Source organism: Planococcus citri, chromosome 2 (assembly GCF_950023065.1).
Source record: "Planococcus citri chromosome 2, ihPlaCitr1.1, whole genome shotgun sequence".
Classification (NCBI taxonomy): domain Eukaryota; kingdom Metazoa; phylum Arthropoda; class Insecta; order Hemiptera; family Pseudococcidae; genus Planococcus; species Planococcus citri.
Window position 1 is genome coordinate 67,056,343 of NC_088678.1, and position 14,542 is coordinate 67,070,884.

The 14,542-nt window shown below is 34.9% G+C and overlaps 1 protein-coding gene across 1 annotated transcript; it reads right to left on the reverse strand.

The window, feature by feature from the left end:
- Window positions 1-12,323: 12,323 nt before the first annotated feature.
- LOC135837275 (chymotrypsin-like elastase family member 1) lies at window positions 12,324-14,542 on the reverse strand. The gene is made up of 7 exons (XM_065352486.1): window positions 14,266-14,542; window positions 14,063-14,158; window positions 13,849-13,964; window positions 13,626-13,765; window positions 13,288-13,538; window positions 13,029-13,174; window positions 12,324-12,651 (listed from the first exon to the last, which is right to left on the reverse strand). Exons 1-7 carry the CDS (start codon window positions 14,324-14,326, stop codon window positions 12,469-12,471), a joined length of 993 nt encoding a protein of 330 aa, XP_065208558.1. The 5' UTR covers window positions 14,327-14,542; the 3' UTR covers window positions 12,324-12,468.

Genomic DNA, 14,542 nt, shown 5'->3' on the forward strand with positions numbered 1-14,542 from the left:
CGAATCGAATCTGATAATAATATATTGATTGCATATTCTGCTACGTGTTGTTGTTGTTGTGAGTGAGTGAGTGAGTTTCCGATTTTCGAATTTCGATTTTCGATTTTCAATTCAATATAAGTGCTTGAAAAAAAAGTACTTGGGTATTTTGAAACATTTTTTACAGCAATTGATCTGTGTTTACAATCGAATCAAATCGAATCGAATCATTTACAAACGATTGATTTTACAGCAATTGATCTGTGTTTGCAATCGAATCGAATCGAATCGTCAAAATCAATTTATTTGCAGTTTTTCGATTCTGTATGATCGATCATGTTCAAAATGAAAAAATCCATGTTACCCTCAAATATGAATTTTCTTTCGATCAAAAATTGATCATGGTCAATGAAAGATCAAATCGAATCATTTACAAAACGATTGATGGTTGTTACATTGTGACAAATTAGACAACTGTAGGTAGGTAGGTAGGTAGGTAGGTTTTTTTTCACAAGTGAATCGAATCAAATCGAATTATTCACAGTCCTGTGCATGATATAGGGTGCCGGGTTGGGGTTGCATATTTTTTCGAATTGGGAATTTTTGTAGCGTGTTGGTACTTTAAAATTTGCGTATTTTTTCGTACTTCGAATCGTCAACGGTTATATGGATGATAAGAGGTGCTTATCACACGGTTGTGGTTGAGATGATAATTCTCGTTGAATTTTTCAATATTTTTATCAGTCGTATATTTTTGTTGTTGTTGTTTGTAGCGGTGGTGGCGAGTGTATTTCGCAGGTCGCTGCCTCCGCTCCGCCGCTTGGTCACCGCGAGGCTATGTGGATGATAAGAGAATAATTCTCTCGTTGAAGTAATCTCGGATATTTTTAAAGATTTTAATTTAAAGATTTTAAAATTCGTCTTCGAGTTGTTGTTGTTGTTTTTTTACTAGCGTATTTTTTCCTGTGTGGGAGGGTGGGAGGAGGAGGCTTGTACCTCTAAATATTTTTACTTCGATCGTTGAAAAATTTTACTTCGATCGTTGAAAAAAATAATCTCGTGATATTTTTTCGAATATTTTTTGGTACCTACACGTACCTACCTACTTCGATATACCTAATCGGATATTTTTAAACGGGGTGCTGGGTGCTGGGTGTCGGGGCCGGGGTTTGGTACCTCAAAATATTTTTTGTATTTGGAATCGTCCTATGGTACATGAAATAGAATTTCTTTAGATAGATAATCTGTATTTCATTTCCCTTCCCTCCCTCATGCCATCCATCTCTCATGGTGGACAGTGGTGAAAAAAATCAATAATATCTATTATTGTGGTGAGATTATTAACCAAATGGAAAAAAAAGTTATCTATCTAAATTCCATAGTTTTTTTATATTCTTCATTATTGTTGTAACTTTTTTCCTATAAACAACTGTGTACTATACAATTTTACAACTGATTTTGTTTTGTTTTATTGTTGTTTTTTTTTCAAAAAAAAATGAGTCAAGTGAAACAAGTGATGGAAAATGTGGTAAGTAGTCAAATTTTTAGATAATAACTTTTGTGAAAGTCCTGTTGTAAAAAAAGTCCGGTTGTAAAAAGTACTGAATTGATTTGTTCATCAATTATCAACAGATCGACGACAACACCTCGGAGATGAAAAAAAAAAACAAATTGGGGAGGAGATTCCAGAGACACAAGATGTTAAAAAAAGAAAGGTAAAAAAATGTTTTATTTTTTCAATATAGTAATTACTGTTATTTTTGTTAAAATAAAATTGTGGTCAACAGATCGACGACAACACCTCGGAGATGAAAAAAAAACGAATTGGGGAGGAGATTCCGGATGTACAAGATGTAAAAAAAAGAAAGGTAAAAATGTTTTTTTTTTTCAATATATGTAGTAATTACTGTTATTTTTTAAAATAATGTAAGATTTTTGGTAAATAAGTACCTACCTCTTGTTTCAAGAAAATGAACTTTTTTTGAAAGACTTTTTTAAAAGAAAAAACTTTTTTTTATTTTTTGTTTTTTTTTTTCAGAATCATACTATCCAAAATCTACCACCAGAATTGGTGCTGGAAATTTTTGGATTTTTAAAAAATAAAACAGATATTGTCAATTTTCAGTTAACCTGCAAATATTTTCACCAAGTTAAAAAACAGCAATATGGCATTGAATATCCCCTGAACTCCATTCATTTGGTGGAGGGGAAACATTTATATCATGTTAAATGTGGGTATTTTAATGATTTTGGCATTGACATTTCTGAAATTTTATTAAATAAAAAAGTATCAAATGTTAGTGGTGCTGATTCTGGAACACAAAAGTTTAGGAAATACATTCAGAATTATAACATCGAGATCTTGAGATTTGTTAAATCTAATGTCACATGTGATGGTATGGGTTCGTTGATTAAAATATTACAATTTTCTAACTTGAAAAAAGTGATAATAGATGATTGTAATATTATAATCACAGAATCTATGAAGATAAGACCATGTACATTAAAATTTAATAAAGATCTACGTAGAGTTTTTTTAAAGTTGTCGGAGAGTATTACAGTGAAAAACTGTAAATTCGATCCGCAACCTTACAAAAACCAACTGATATTTAAGTTAATTAAATATGACAGTATAGGGGAGCTAAAACTGGCACCCATTGAACATCATATTGTAATGAGGGAGAAAACTTTTAATTAGCTTTAAAATCAATGGAATTATAAAAATATATGTACTGACGGAACGACTGTTGTTTTTTTTTTTTTCAATATCTAGTAGAAAAGAAATAGGTATATTTATTTTTGATAATTTTTTCTCTGAAAGTACCAGTGAAATATTTTGGTAAATTGGTGATATTTTTTAGATAAATTACCTGATACTTATTATTTTTTAAATTATTTTTTCAGAGAAATTTCTGTATTGAATCCATGGTGTTTCAGTATGATTTCTTAAAGTTTGGTTGGTTCCCTACTAAAAGTTACGATGAAGAAAAATTTGGACCATGTTATGAACGGTTGCAGTTTGTTGGTAGGGTTGAATTGAATATGACAGATCATTCCATAGTAGAGACTAATTTTCACCCACTAAGACAGGAAGACATTGACAAGAATCTGATTGACATTAAGAAGCAACTTAAGTATGCAGATCGAGGTAATACGTTTTGTTTTGCTGTTCTTGCATCAATTTTTGATCATCGAGAGCACCAAAATGAGGAATCATTTCCAACAGTATTCTACACATTAGACACAGATGAACAACCATCATTTAATAGTAATGGTATATACACCAAGTCAAACATTGTCACCCGTATATGTGTGAATGAAGATGTTGACACCATACAAACGGATGATAACGATATTATAAACATAATTCCACATAACTGGGGTAAAGATGATGATGACCTATGTGCAGACGATTTTGTAGTATTAGCAGCAGAGTATTCAAAAAAGGATGACAACCGTCTATACGCTATAGATCAATGTCGTTTTTATGCATATCTGCTATATCGTACAGAAGTAATGGAGGATGACACAAATATACCATCTCCTGGAATATACAAGTTTATACGATATGAAAAAATGTGATAAATGTATAGTATAAGGTATACATTGATTGATCAAATAAAGTTGAAAAAAATAAACTGTAATTCACCATTTTTTGTCATTCTTTTTATCCTGGATACGGATAGTTATGTTTTCGCTGAAGTCAACTCGATAATGTTTCAATTTAAAAAAAAAAGTGGTCTGTTTGAAGTTTTTATACAAAAACAGGTAGGTAAGGTAGGTAGGCTTTTAGTCGATGATGGTCAATTTTGGTTGAAAATGGTTGATTTTGGTTGATTATGGTGGTCAATTATGGTTGATTTTGGTCGAGTATGGTTAATTTTGGTCGCAATGGTGGTCAATTTTGGTTGATTTTGGTCGAGTATGGTTAATTTTGGTCGTAAATGGTTGATTCAACGTGATTATGAGAATCAGAAATTCATTTTTTGAAAATTTGATATGATTAAGTACATTTATATGCCAACTTGTTTGCTGATTTCTTGAACGTCAGTCTTGATGTAAGTTAGGCAAAGCAGTTTTTTTTTCTTTGTGTGAAAAAAAAACAACAACAGAATTATTTTGGATAAAAATATAATTCAATCAAAAAGTATAGTACACAATCTATTCAGTCGATGAAGAAAGGTGAAAGATCGAAATTTTTGCTTGGGTAAAAAATGATTGATGTAATTGTACATCCATAAAGAATATGAAAAAAATTAAAATTAAAATTGTGAGAAAACATCAAGCCATGCGTTTCTACTCATTTGATGTTTCATCATTGGTAAGCGTCAGCTGTTGAAACAAATTAAAAAAAAAAAACGATTAAAGATGTAGAAAATTGAAGGGGAAAACGTTATCAACGCTTATTTTTACCAACCTTATTCAACTCTCTTAATATGTCATCGTAGGTAGGGTTTTAGTCGATGATGATCAAAAATATGGTTGTTTTTTTAGTCAATTTTTGGTCATCAAAAGTGAATTTAAAAAAAAAAGAAAAAAATTACGCCATGATAGCATCGTTGACTTTTCTTATTCTATAGAACTCATTTCCCTCCTTCCGTATTTTTTCGATTTCTTCCAACGACGTTCTTTTTTGCTCATTTCTGATGAAATTGATTAATTCGATTTCGAGTAAGATGGTGGCATCTGCAATGAAATAAATCACTTAGTTGTTGTTGTTGTTTTTTTTAATTTTAATCACTCGACTGTATAAACAAACTTACTCGGTGGAATTCTCGGAGGTGCACCAAATTTCCCGAAAGCGTACTCGGGATCCAATACGAATTTCGCCCTCTCCCCTTTCTTCATCGACTGAATAGCGATGATCATTCCTATAATCATCGAATCATATCCTAAAGAAAAGGATTCAGGTTCGTCGTTTTGACGTAATTTTGACACGTCAAAAGGTACAGTATTTTGATTGCAATACATAATGTAATGCACAAATACCACACATTTATTTGCACCCACTGTTTCTCCATATCCATCTTTTTCTAGCTGCAATAGGCAATACAATAGAATTAAGTAATATTCCAAAAAAAAAGTTCTGTAGGTACTAATTTTGAATATTTTCTGGCACACCCTAGTCGAAAGTTCCAAAATTGATCTTTTCCAGCGCACCCTGGTCAAAAGTACCAAAAACCATTTTGATAAATTAATTTTGCGTGAATTTCAAGTTTCAAAAATCTACTGGAGGCTCTAATAATTTTCAATAAAGTCGGGCTCTAAAATGACTTGAACCCACCTTAAGTCGTCTTCAGAGGGTGTTAAAATTGTAGTGTAGAGTAAATTTCAGCTTTTCATCTCCATTTGCTGAAATTTTGTAAAAAACTTTGCTGTAGGTTCGAAGTAAAACAATACGCATACGCAAACAAATTTTGGAGGTACCAGTCCCTACATGGTTGGTGATAGGTGACAGGGAGGGAGCGAGCAATCGAGCGGGCGAGGGATGAGGAAAATACTCTGTCGCAGACAAGTTGAAAAAATAACTGAAAACATTTCCCTACATTTGTCTAATTTGTGTGTGGTGGACATCCGCCCAGGCCACGGTGGCGGTGTGTTTGTAGTATATTGTATGAGGAGATAATATGAGATAAAAATGTTTTAATTTATTTTATTAATTTTTCTCGGATACAGAAATATAGGATTGCAATAGCTACTAAAAATGATTAGTCTAGTAAAAATCAAACGCGTTATTGTATAGTTGTGGTCATCTCATCTTTTCTCGTTCTGTCAACTCTGTCATTGTCGTCGTAGCGTTGTCGTCATCATTGGATCGTTGTCGCTAAAATGAGTTCTCAATCATCATCATCATCATCATCATCATCATCATCATCATCATCATCATCAACAACGACAACAACAACAATAACGACGGCGAGAATGAAATTGTCAACCCCTTTAACATGGTCAACTACTGTGGAGAGTGACAATAGCATAACTCATACATTCAGAAAGACTTTCATCAATGCTAAGAAAACGACCACCGTTTATTCTGGACCAAACGCCGCTGCAGCAGTAAGGGCTGCACGACGTTCGAGGATAGATGCTGTAAACATGAGAACCGCTGCTGCTGCTGCTGCATCTGTCGCCGCTGAAAATTCAATTGTAATAAACCTACTAAGTGACGATGATGATGATGATGATGCTACTACTAAGGTATAGATTGATTGATCAAATAAAGTTGAAAAAAAATAAACTGTAATTCACCATTTTTTGTCATTCTGTTTTGTTTTTTTTTTTTTTGAACACTAACCAACGCTTGGAATCAAAACTCACTTTATGCATTTTGTTCTTGTAAAATTCATGAAATATTAAAATGAATCGCGAAGGATTCGCCAGCTACCAGCAGACAACCTGTAGACGACCCAAAATATTCGAAAAAATTTTCGAGGTACCAACCTCCTGCCAGTCCTACCATACATATGCGCGACAGGGTAGTGACGAGGGAGGGACGGGAAGAAAATACGCTCGTATCGAAGTACATACAAAAATATGCTGCGAACAAATTTCAAGGTACCAACCTTCGGCTCGAGTCGACAAATATGCAACCCCAGGCCCCGACCTGGGCATCCACCCATCCATACCTTAGCCAGCCAACTTATCATCCAACCTACCTACCTACCTACCTACTAAAAATATGCATGAGAAGTAAAATTGACTTGAATCCATCTGCAGTGGATTTTACAGCTTGTTGATAGTGCAGTACAGAGTAAACTTTCAGTTCCAGTAAAATTTCAATTCTGAATGTGATTCAAAATTGATCCGCGATTCAAATCGCCCCATCTCTGGTTATTCGAGTAATTTTGTGAGAGTTTGTATTTTTTTCTGCCTTTGACCAACCATTGAAAATTTTTATCCGACTTTTGCATTTGAATTGAGATAGTATTAAGTCGTCGTGTTTGATGTGGTTTTCAAATAAAAATAGGAGGTAAGACACCTCAAAAATATATCACGTTACATTCACCTGTTGATTTTCATTAGAATTTCCCACGGCACCCTATACCATGCACAAGACTGTGAATAATTCGATTCGATTCGATTCACTTGTGAAAAAAAACCTACCAACCTACCTACCTACATTTGTCTAATTTGTCACAATGTAACAACCATCAATCGTTTTGTAAATGATTCGATTCCATCTTTCATTGACCATGATCAATTTTTGATCGAAAGATGAGGGTAACATGGATTTTTTCATTTTGAACATGATCGATCATACAGAATCGAAAACTTTGGAGTTTGACTGATCAATTTTCAATCATGGCCAATTTTTGATCAAGTGAACTAATTTTTCATTTTGTACATAGTACATACTTATATTGAATTGAAAATCGAAAATCGAAAATGAATCGATTTTTTCCAGGTTCAATTATTCGAATTTTGATCATGGTCACTAATCGAAAATGAATCGATTTTCTAGGTTCGATTATTTGAATTTTGATCATGGTCAAGTTTTGATCGGAAGAAAGTATTTTAGAAGTTAAAACCGAGTGTTTTTTCTAGCTCACTCACTCACTCAAATTCAAAAAATGTTTCAAAACACCTAAGTACTTCCGGCACCCTGTACCATGCACAGGACTGTGAATAATTCGATTCGATTCGATTCCATTCCATTCCATTCCATTCGATTCGCTAGTGAAAAAAAAACCTACCTACCTTCGAATTATGACCTACCTAGAGGGGAAAAAAAAACACCTATACTCATTCACTCACAGATCAATTGCTGTAAAAAATGTTTCAAAATACCTAAGTACTTCCGGCACCCTGTACAATGCACAGGACTGTGAATAATTCGATTCCATTCCATTCGATTCGCTTTTCCCTCACAGATCAATTGCTGTAAAAAATGTTTCAAAATACCTAAGTACTTCCGGCACCCTGTACAATGCACAGGACTGTGAATAATTCGATTCGATTCCATTCCATTCGCTTGTGAAAAAAACCTACCTCGAGCCTACCTACCTACCTACCTACCTACCTACGAAGTACGCGAAAAAATATTTGAAATTCAACGAGAGAATTATTCTCTTATCATCCAACAACAACAACAACAAGAAAAAATTATTTCAATGAGAGAGAACAAAAATATACGACTGATACTTAATGATAAAAATACTGGGAAAAAATATCTTTCAATTCCGTGAGAATTATCATCTCAACCACAACCGTTCGAAGAAATTCGAACGATTGATCGATTTTTGGAGTTTGACTGATCAATTTTCAATCATGGCCAATTTTTGATTCGATTTTTGGAGTTTGTGATCAATTTTCAATCACGGCCAATTTTTGATTGAGTGAACCAATTTTTCATTTTTGTACATAGTACATCACTCACTCAAACCTAAGTACTTCCGGCACCCTGTACCATGCACAGAACCCCCTCCCAGGTACCCTGCACCGACGATGACGATTCGCTTGTGAAAAAAAAAACCTACCTACCTTCAAATTATGACCTACCTAGAGGGAAAAAAAACACCTATACTCATTCACTCACAGATCAATTGCTGTAAAAAATGTTTCAAAATAGGTACCTAAGTACTTCCGGCACCCTGTACAATGCACAGGACTGTGAATAATTCGATTCCATTCCATTCGATTCGCTTGTGAAAAAAAAAACCTACCTACCTACCTACCTACCTACCTACCTTCAAATTATGACGATTCGAAGTACGAAAAAATACGCAAAAATTTTGAGGTACCAACACACTACAAAAATTCCCATTAATTCGACGCTTTAAAAAATATCCGAGATTATATCATCAACGAGAGAATTATTTTATTATTCTTATCATACACACATGCCCGAGCCTACCTACCCACCTACGAAGTACGCGAAAAAATATTTGAAATTCAACGAGAGAATTATTCTCTTATCATCCAACAACAACAACAATAAAAATTATTTCAATGAGAGAGAACAAATATTTCTGTCCACCCTGTAGGTACCAAAAAATATTCGAAAAAATATCACGAGATTATTTTTTTCAACGATCAAAGTAAAAATATTTCGAGGTACCAGCCCCCTCCTCCCACCCCTTCCACACATTAAAAATATACGCTAGTAAAAAACAACAACAACAACAACAACAACTCGAAGACGAATTTTAAAATATCCGAGATTATTTCAACGAAAAATTCGAAGAAATAAATTCCGCGAGAACAACAACAACAACTCGAAGACGGATTTTAAAATCTTAAAAAATATCCGAGATTATTTCAACGTTTTTTCAACGATCGAAGTAAAAAATATTTCGAGGTACCAGCCCCCTCCTCCCACCCCTCCCACACATTAAAAATATACGCTAGTAAAAAACAACAACAACAACAACAACTCGAAGACGAATTTTAAAATCTTAAAGAAGACGAATTTTAAAATCTTAAAAAATATTCGAGATTATTTCAACGAAAAATTCGAAGAAATAAATTCCGCGAGGTACCACATCCCGCCGCCCCGAACCCCCATCCCCGAACCCCCGAACCCCCAACCCCCACACCCGCAACCCGCTACCTACAACTAACACCCCCAACTCACACCCGCAACCTCGCAACCTCGCAACCCCGCAACCCGCAACCCGCAACCCGCAACCACCAACCTCCGTACCTCCAACCAGCACAAGCAAAACCACAACCGTGATAAGCACTTTGAAAAAATTCGAACAAAGTCGAAGTGTGTTCAAGTAGCCCAAGAAAACAGAAGAAAACAGAGTGTGTTATAGTGTGTTATATCGGCCCTTATACTACTTTGGGGTGTTCGATTCATGTGGAAACGACACCTCGTTTACCAAAAACAATAATTTACACCAGAATCCATTTTTACCCCCTCTGTGAGGTTTTTCAATTTTTAACCACGACCCACCAACCATTTTTTTTGAAAAAAATATATGTTTTTTAGGGGCCAAAAACACACTTAAAAATGCTATTCGTATATTTTTGTGCCGAATCATAGTCATCGCTAAAACAGGCAAACAAAGCTAAAAAACGCCATTTTTAAGGGAAAATATGGGGGAGGGGGGGTGAACGTTTTTGTGGGGATACCTCTTATGGATGTTCACAACATACCAAAAAATTAAAAAAATCGGTTCACATGGGGCTGAGAAAAAAATTTCTATTGTAATTTCAGAAAGGGGGGGGGGGTTTCTCAGAAACGGGGGGAGGGGGGTCTGGGGGTCTGAAACTTTCGTGACGGAAGGTGCTCAAGGGTACCCACCTTCCATGCAAATATCAGCCCCGAAGTTCTCGGAGGCAAATTCGCCATACTTATCCACCTTTATGCCAAAAATGAGGGAAAAAATCAAAATTTTACCAAATTGACCAAGAAAGCTGAAATTTGGGACATACCTTATTTTCGACACGCCAAATCGATTGGAAACTGTTTCAAACCGTTTTGAGCAGTTCTGGAGCCTCCAGCAGATTTTTGAAACTCGAAATTTCCCAAAATTTCATCAAATGGAGTTGGGAAGCCGAAATTTATTCTGCGAACTAATTTCAATACGCTACGAAGTCGACTGCAGGTGGATTTCAAGTCATTGTAGAGCCTTTAGCGACTTTTTGAAAATTACTAGACTACTGGAGCCACCAGATTTTTGAAACTTGAAATTTTCACAACATTCTATCAAATGAACTTAGCAAGCTGAAGTTTACTTCGCAAACTAATACCAATACGATATGAAGTCGACTGCATGGTGGTTTCAAAGATTTTGAAGCTTCCAGCTACTTTTTAGAAATTTCAATTTTCCAAAAAAAAAACGCCATACAACCTTTCAAAAAGTCACTAGAGGCTCCAAAACGACTTTGAACTCACCAGCAGTCGACTTTGTAGCGTATTGAAATAGTTTACAGAATGAATTTCGGCTTTCCATCTCCATTTGATGAGAAATTTCAAGTTTCAAAACTCTACTGCAGGCTCTAAAACTACTTGAAATCCACCTGCAGTCGACTTCGTGGCGTATCGAAATTAGTTAGCGGAATGAATTTCGGCTTTCCATCTCCATTTGATGAAATTTTGGGAAATTTCGAGTTTCAAAAACCTACTGGAAGCTCCAGTAATTTTCAAAAAGTCGCTATATGCTCCAAAACGACTTTAAATCCACCTGCACTCGACTTCGTAGCGTATTGAAATTAGTTTGAAAAATGAATTTTGGTTTTTCAACCCCATTTGATGAAATTTTGTGGGAATTCCGAGTTCCAAAAATTTGCTGGAGGCTCCAAAACTGCTCAAAAGTGTTTGAAACAGTTTCAAATCGATTTGACAGGTCGAAAATAGGGTATATACCAAATTTTAGCTTTCTAGGTCAATTTGGTAAATTTTTGATTTTTTCCCACATTTTTGGCCAAAATTTGATTTTTGAAAATTCACCAAAAATCGAAAAAAGCGCTTTAGCACTTTAAATTTTGATAGATGATGAATTTTTGCCTGCTCTTTCGATCTACCTGTGCACGGTTTAAAAAATTTCGTATGTTGGAACACAAAATCTGCGATTTCGGCTGACCTGTCTATCAAAATGGCCGCCATTTTGTGAGTAAGGTCACTTTTTTTGAGGACAAGGGCTAGAAATGTTTCTGAGGTCTCCCCCCTTAAGAAAAAAAGTGTCCTGGATGATCAGCCGGGGGGGGGCAGTAGATCCTTATGTGGGCCCGCCGACTATGAATGGGTTATTCCACGCCAAATTGGCGAATATTTGCACGAGAAGTCATAGATTTTTTTCAAAATCAGATCATGTTTAGAGGTCATCAAACGATGACGAATCACGCAAACCGGGCATTTTTTTGGTTTTTTTTTTGGCGGAGCTGTGGGGCTTCAAAGTTCTCCAAAATAGTAGAAAATGGAAAATTTCTGTTGCAAATTGCTCCGGTTGTACGTGATATAGAATTTTGAACTTTTTTTCAAATTGTAGTACTTTGAGAGCGTAATCGACGAATGATGTCAAAATCAGTGTTGCCACTTTCAAAAACCTAAAAAAATCAATTTAAAAACTTATAATTTAGGTATAACCATGATCTTGGTGAGTAAAAATTCTGAAAAATTCTCAATTTTAGTTCTTTTTATGTAGAATAACATATCAAAAAATTGGACTGGCATTTTTTTTCATTTTCGAGAAAAAAAAATTACAAGTTTGGCACTTATTGCAAAAATACTATCAGAAACCTAAAAATATAAAAAATGAAAACTTTTGCATTATTGAGATATTTTACCAAAGAGCCTGAAAATAATTTGACGATCTTTCCAACTCACATTTTGAAAAGAATCAAACAACAGAGTTCATTCAGAAATAAACTCTTGAGCTGAAGTTGAAAAAAAAGTGTTTGCCCAACTCTGATTACTTGTATTTTGTTGAACATTTGGTATTCTTAAATAAGTGAAATTTCATCAATTTTACGATTACATCAAATCTAATTTATTGATGGATGAAATCATTCGGTAGTCGTACGGTTTCCAGAATCGCCGGATTACGATGGCCAAACAATGCTAGCAATCCAAGGAACGTAAGGTGCAACTTTGGTGTAAACACCGATATTAAAACTAGAGCTCAACGAACAGTTGCCCTCTCCTGATACAGTGACACCAATTTGTGTATAAGTGTTTGGGCACGCATTGTTTATTTGAACTTGCAGTGGTCCTCCGGAGTCACCCTGAAAAAAGTTGAAAAAATTCAAGAATTTTGGTTCACATTCTATTTTTACAAATCAATTTAATCATGTTGCCAAATCAAACAGAATGAACATCGAATTAGCGATCCAATAACCAAATATCGCTAATTTACATATGTGACCCACTCTGACAAAACCGACCGTTTCGACGAAAAAAAGTGTCCAAAATAATGATGTTTAAAATGAGTTTTAAGGGTTGAAAGATCAGATTTTTGAGAAAAAAACATTTTTTGAAATTTTGTCGAAATGGTTGGTTTTGTCAGAGCGGGTCACATATTTGATGAGTTGAATTTGACGTGCAAAAGAGAAATTATCTGATATTTTAATTATGAAGATTTTTCGTAGCTGTAGATACTTACTTTGCACGTGGCTTTTAATGTACCTTCGGCACAAATAGTGTATAATTTGACAACATCGTAGTATTTGCTTTTGCTTTGAAACATAAAGTCACATGCCGATTCTCTGGTGGTTAACTCAGCCATTTTGAGGCAGTCAGTCCTTCCATCTTCAGATTTATATTCCATTCGATGATGATGAATTGATAAAACATGTTCGTATAAAAAAAATCAAATCGAATAAGAAATTTTCAGTTTTTGTTTATGCTAATAGACTACATACGTTCAGTATCGCCCCATCCTGCGGCAATAACACTGTTGTCCTGCCCAATATCGTAATTTGTACTCAAACATATCGGCCTCACATAAAAATTGAAATGCACTGTTTCTGATAGTTTTATCAAGCCAATATCGTAAAGCAAGTATTCGTCAAGACTGTAGTATGGGTGTTCGTAGAGTTGATCGACACTGTACCATTGACCAGTACCATCATTCGAACTGTATAAGCTTCCCAGTTTGACTATTATATCCGAGCTGTTTTGATTTCGAATAAAGGCGAGATTAGTAGTGATTTTTCATTTCAATGCGAGTGTACGTAAATTGTAAGGTCCGATTGATTACTTGGAATCAGCTACGCGAATACAATGAGTAGCTGTTAGCACAAATTTTTCACTGATTAGAGTACCAGTACATCCCGAAGTTGACTCAAAAAATATATTCTTAACCGTGATTTTATTTTCCGTGTTAATGTGTAGATACGCCTTCACAAAATAATGAAAATTTTATGACGAGGATTGTGAATGGAAATTCATCTACGATAGAGTAGGTAATAAGTATACCCTACCATATGAGGAAGCATCCCTTGAGATACATATTCTCCGTTCAGTATCGGATCTTTATCGGAATTTTTTCTATCAGGTGTTTGATACTGGCAGGCGTACTGTTTGTATTCATTACATTCTGTGAATAATAGGTATTCAGTGTGTTTTGTGATTAGGTATTCAAAAAAAAAGTATAAATACAAGTAATAAACATGGAAATGGGGCTATAGATATTACTATTTTCTGCTTTCTTTATTTGATTATCAGCCCACGTTTTGTCCTCACTAGCCATTATATAGTTTTTCTGCGGCGAAATCACATGAAGGCTGTTGACTGAAAGATAAAATGTGCGATGAGTGGTTGATTTTAAGTGAAATTTTACTCGTATTCTGGAATGTTGACGAAGCTTATGAGAGTATGAAATAGATTGATTTTCTTACCTTCTACTATGATCCGCATGATTATAATTAGATATGGAAGCACATTCATTATGTTAGCCATCGTGATAGAAACTGAACATTTCGTTCAGGTGCTTGCATAATTCTCTTGGCTCATTGATCAAAAACCATGTACCTATGTATTTCATTGCTTGCGGTAATCATAGGAAACTTTGTGAAATAGTATTAGACGTTGTGAAACACGATGAAGTGAAAAAACCTTACTTTATAACATTTGCACCAGCTGTCTTCCTAGATGTTAGTGGTGCCTTTGACAGGG

Bases quoted from the DNA above. Each gene is read 5' to 3' on its own strand.
- LOC135837275 (XM_065352486.1), bottom strand. From the start codon at position 14,326: ATGGCTAACATAATGAATGTGCTTCCATATCTAATTATAATCATGCGG. The intron at 13,539-13,625 runs GTAATCAATCGG...AAATCAAAACAG, and splicing joins ATTCGCGTAGCTGATTCCAA to CTCGGATATAATAGTCAAAC. The intron at 12,652-13,028 runs GTAAGTATCTAC...AACTTTTTTCAG, and splicing joins CATTAAAAGCCACGTGCAAA to GGTGACTCCGGAGGACCACT.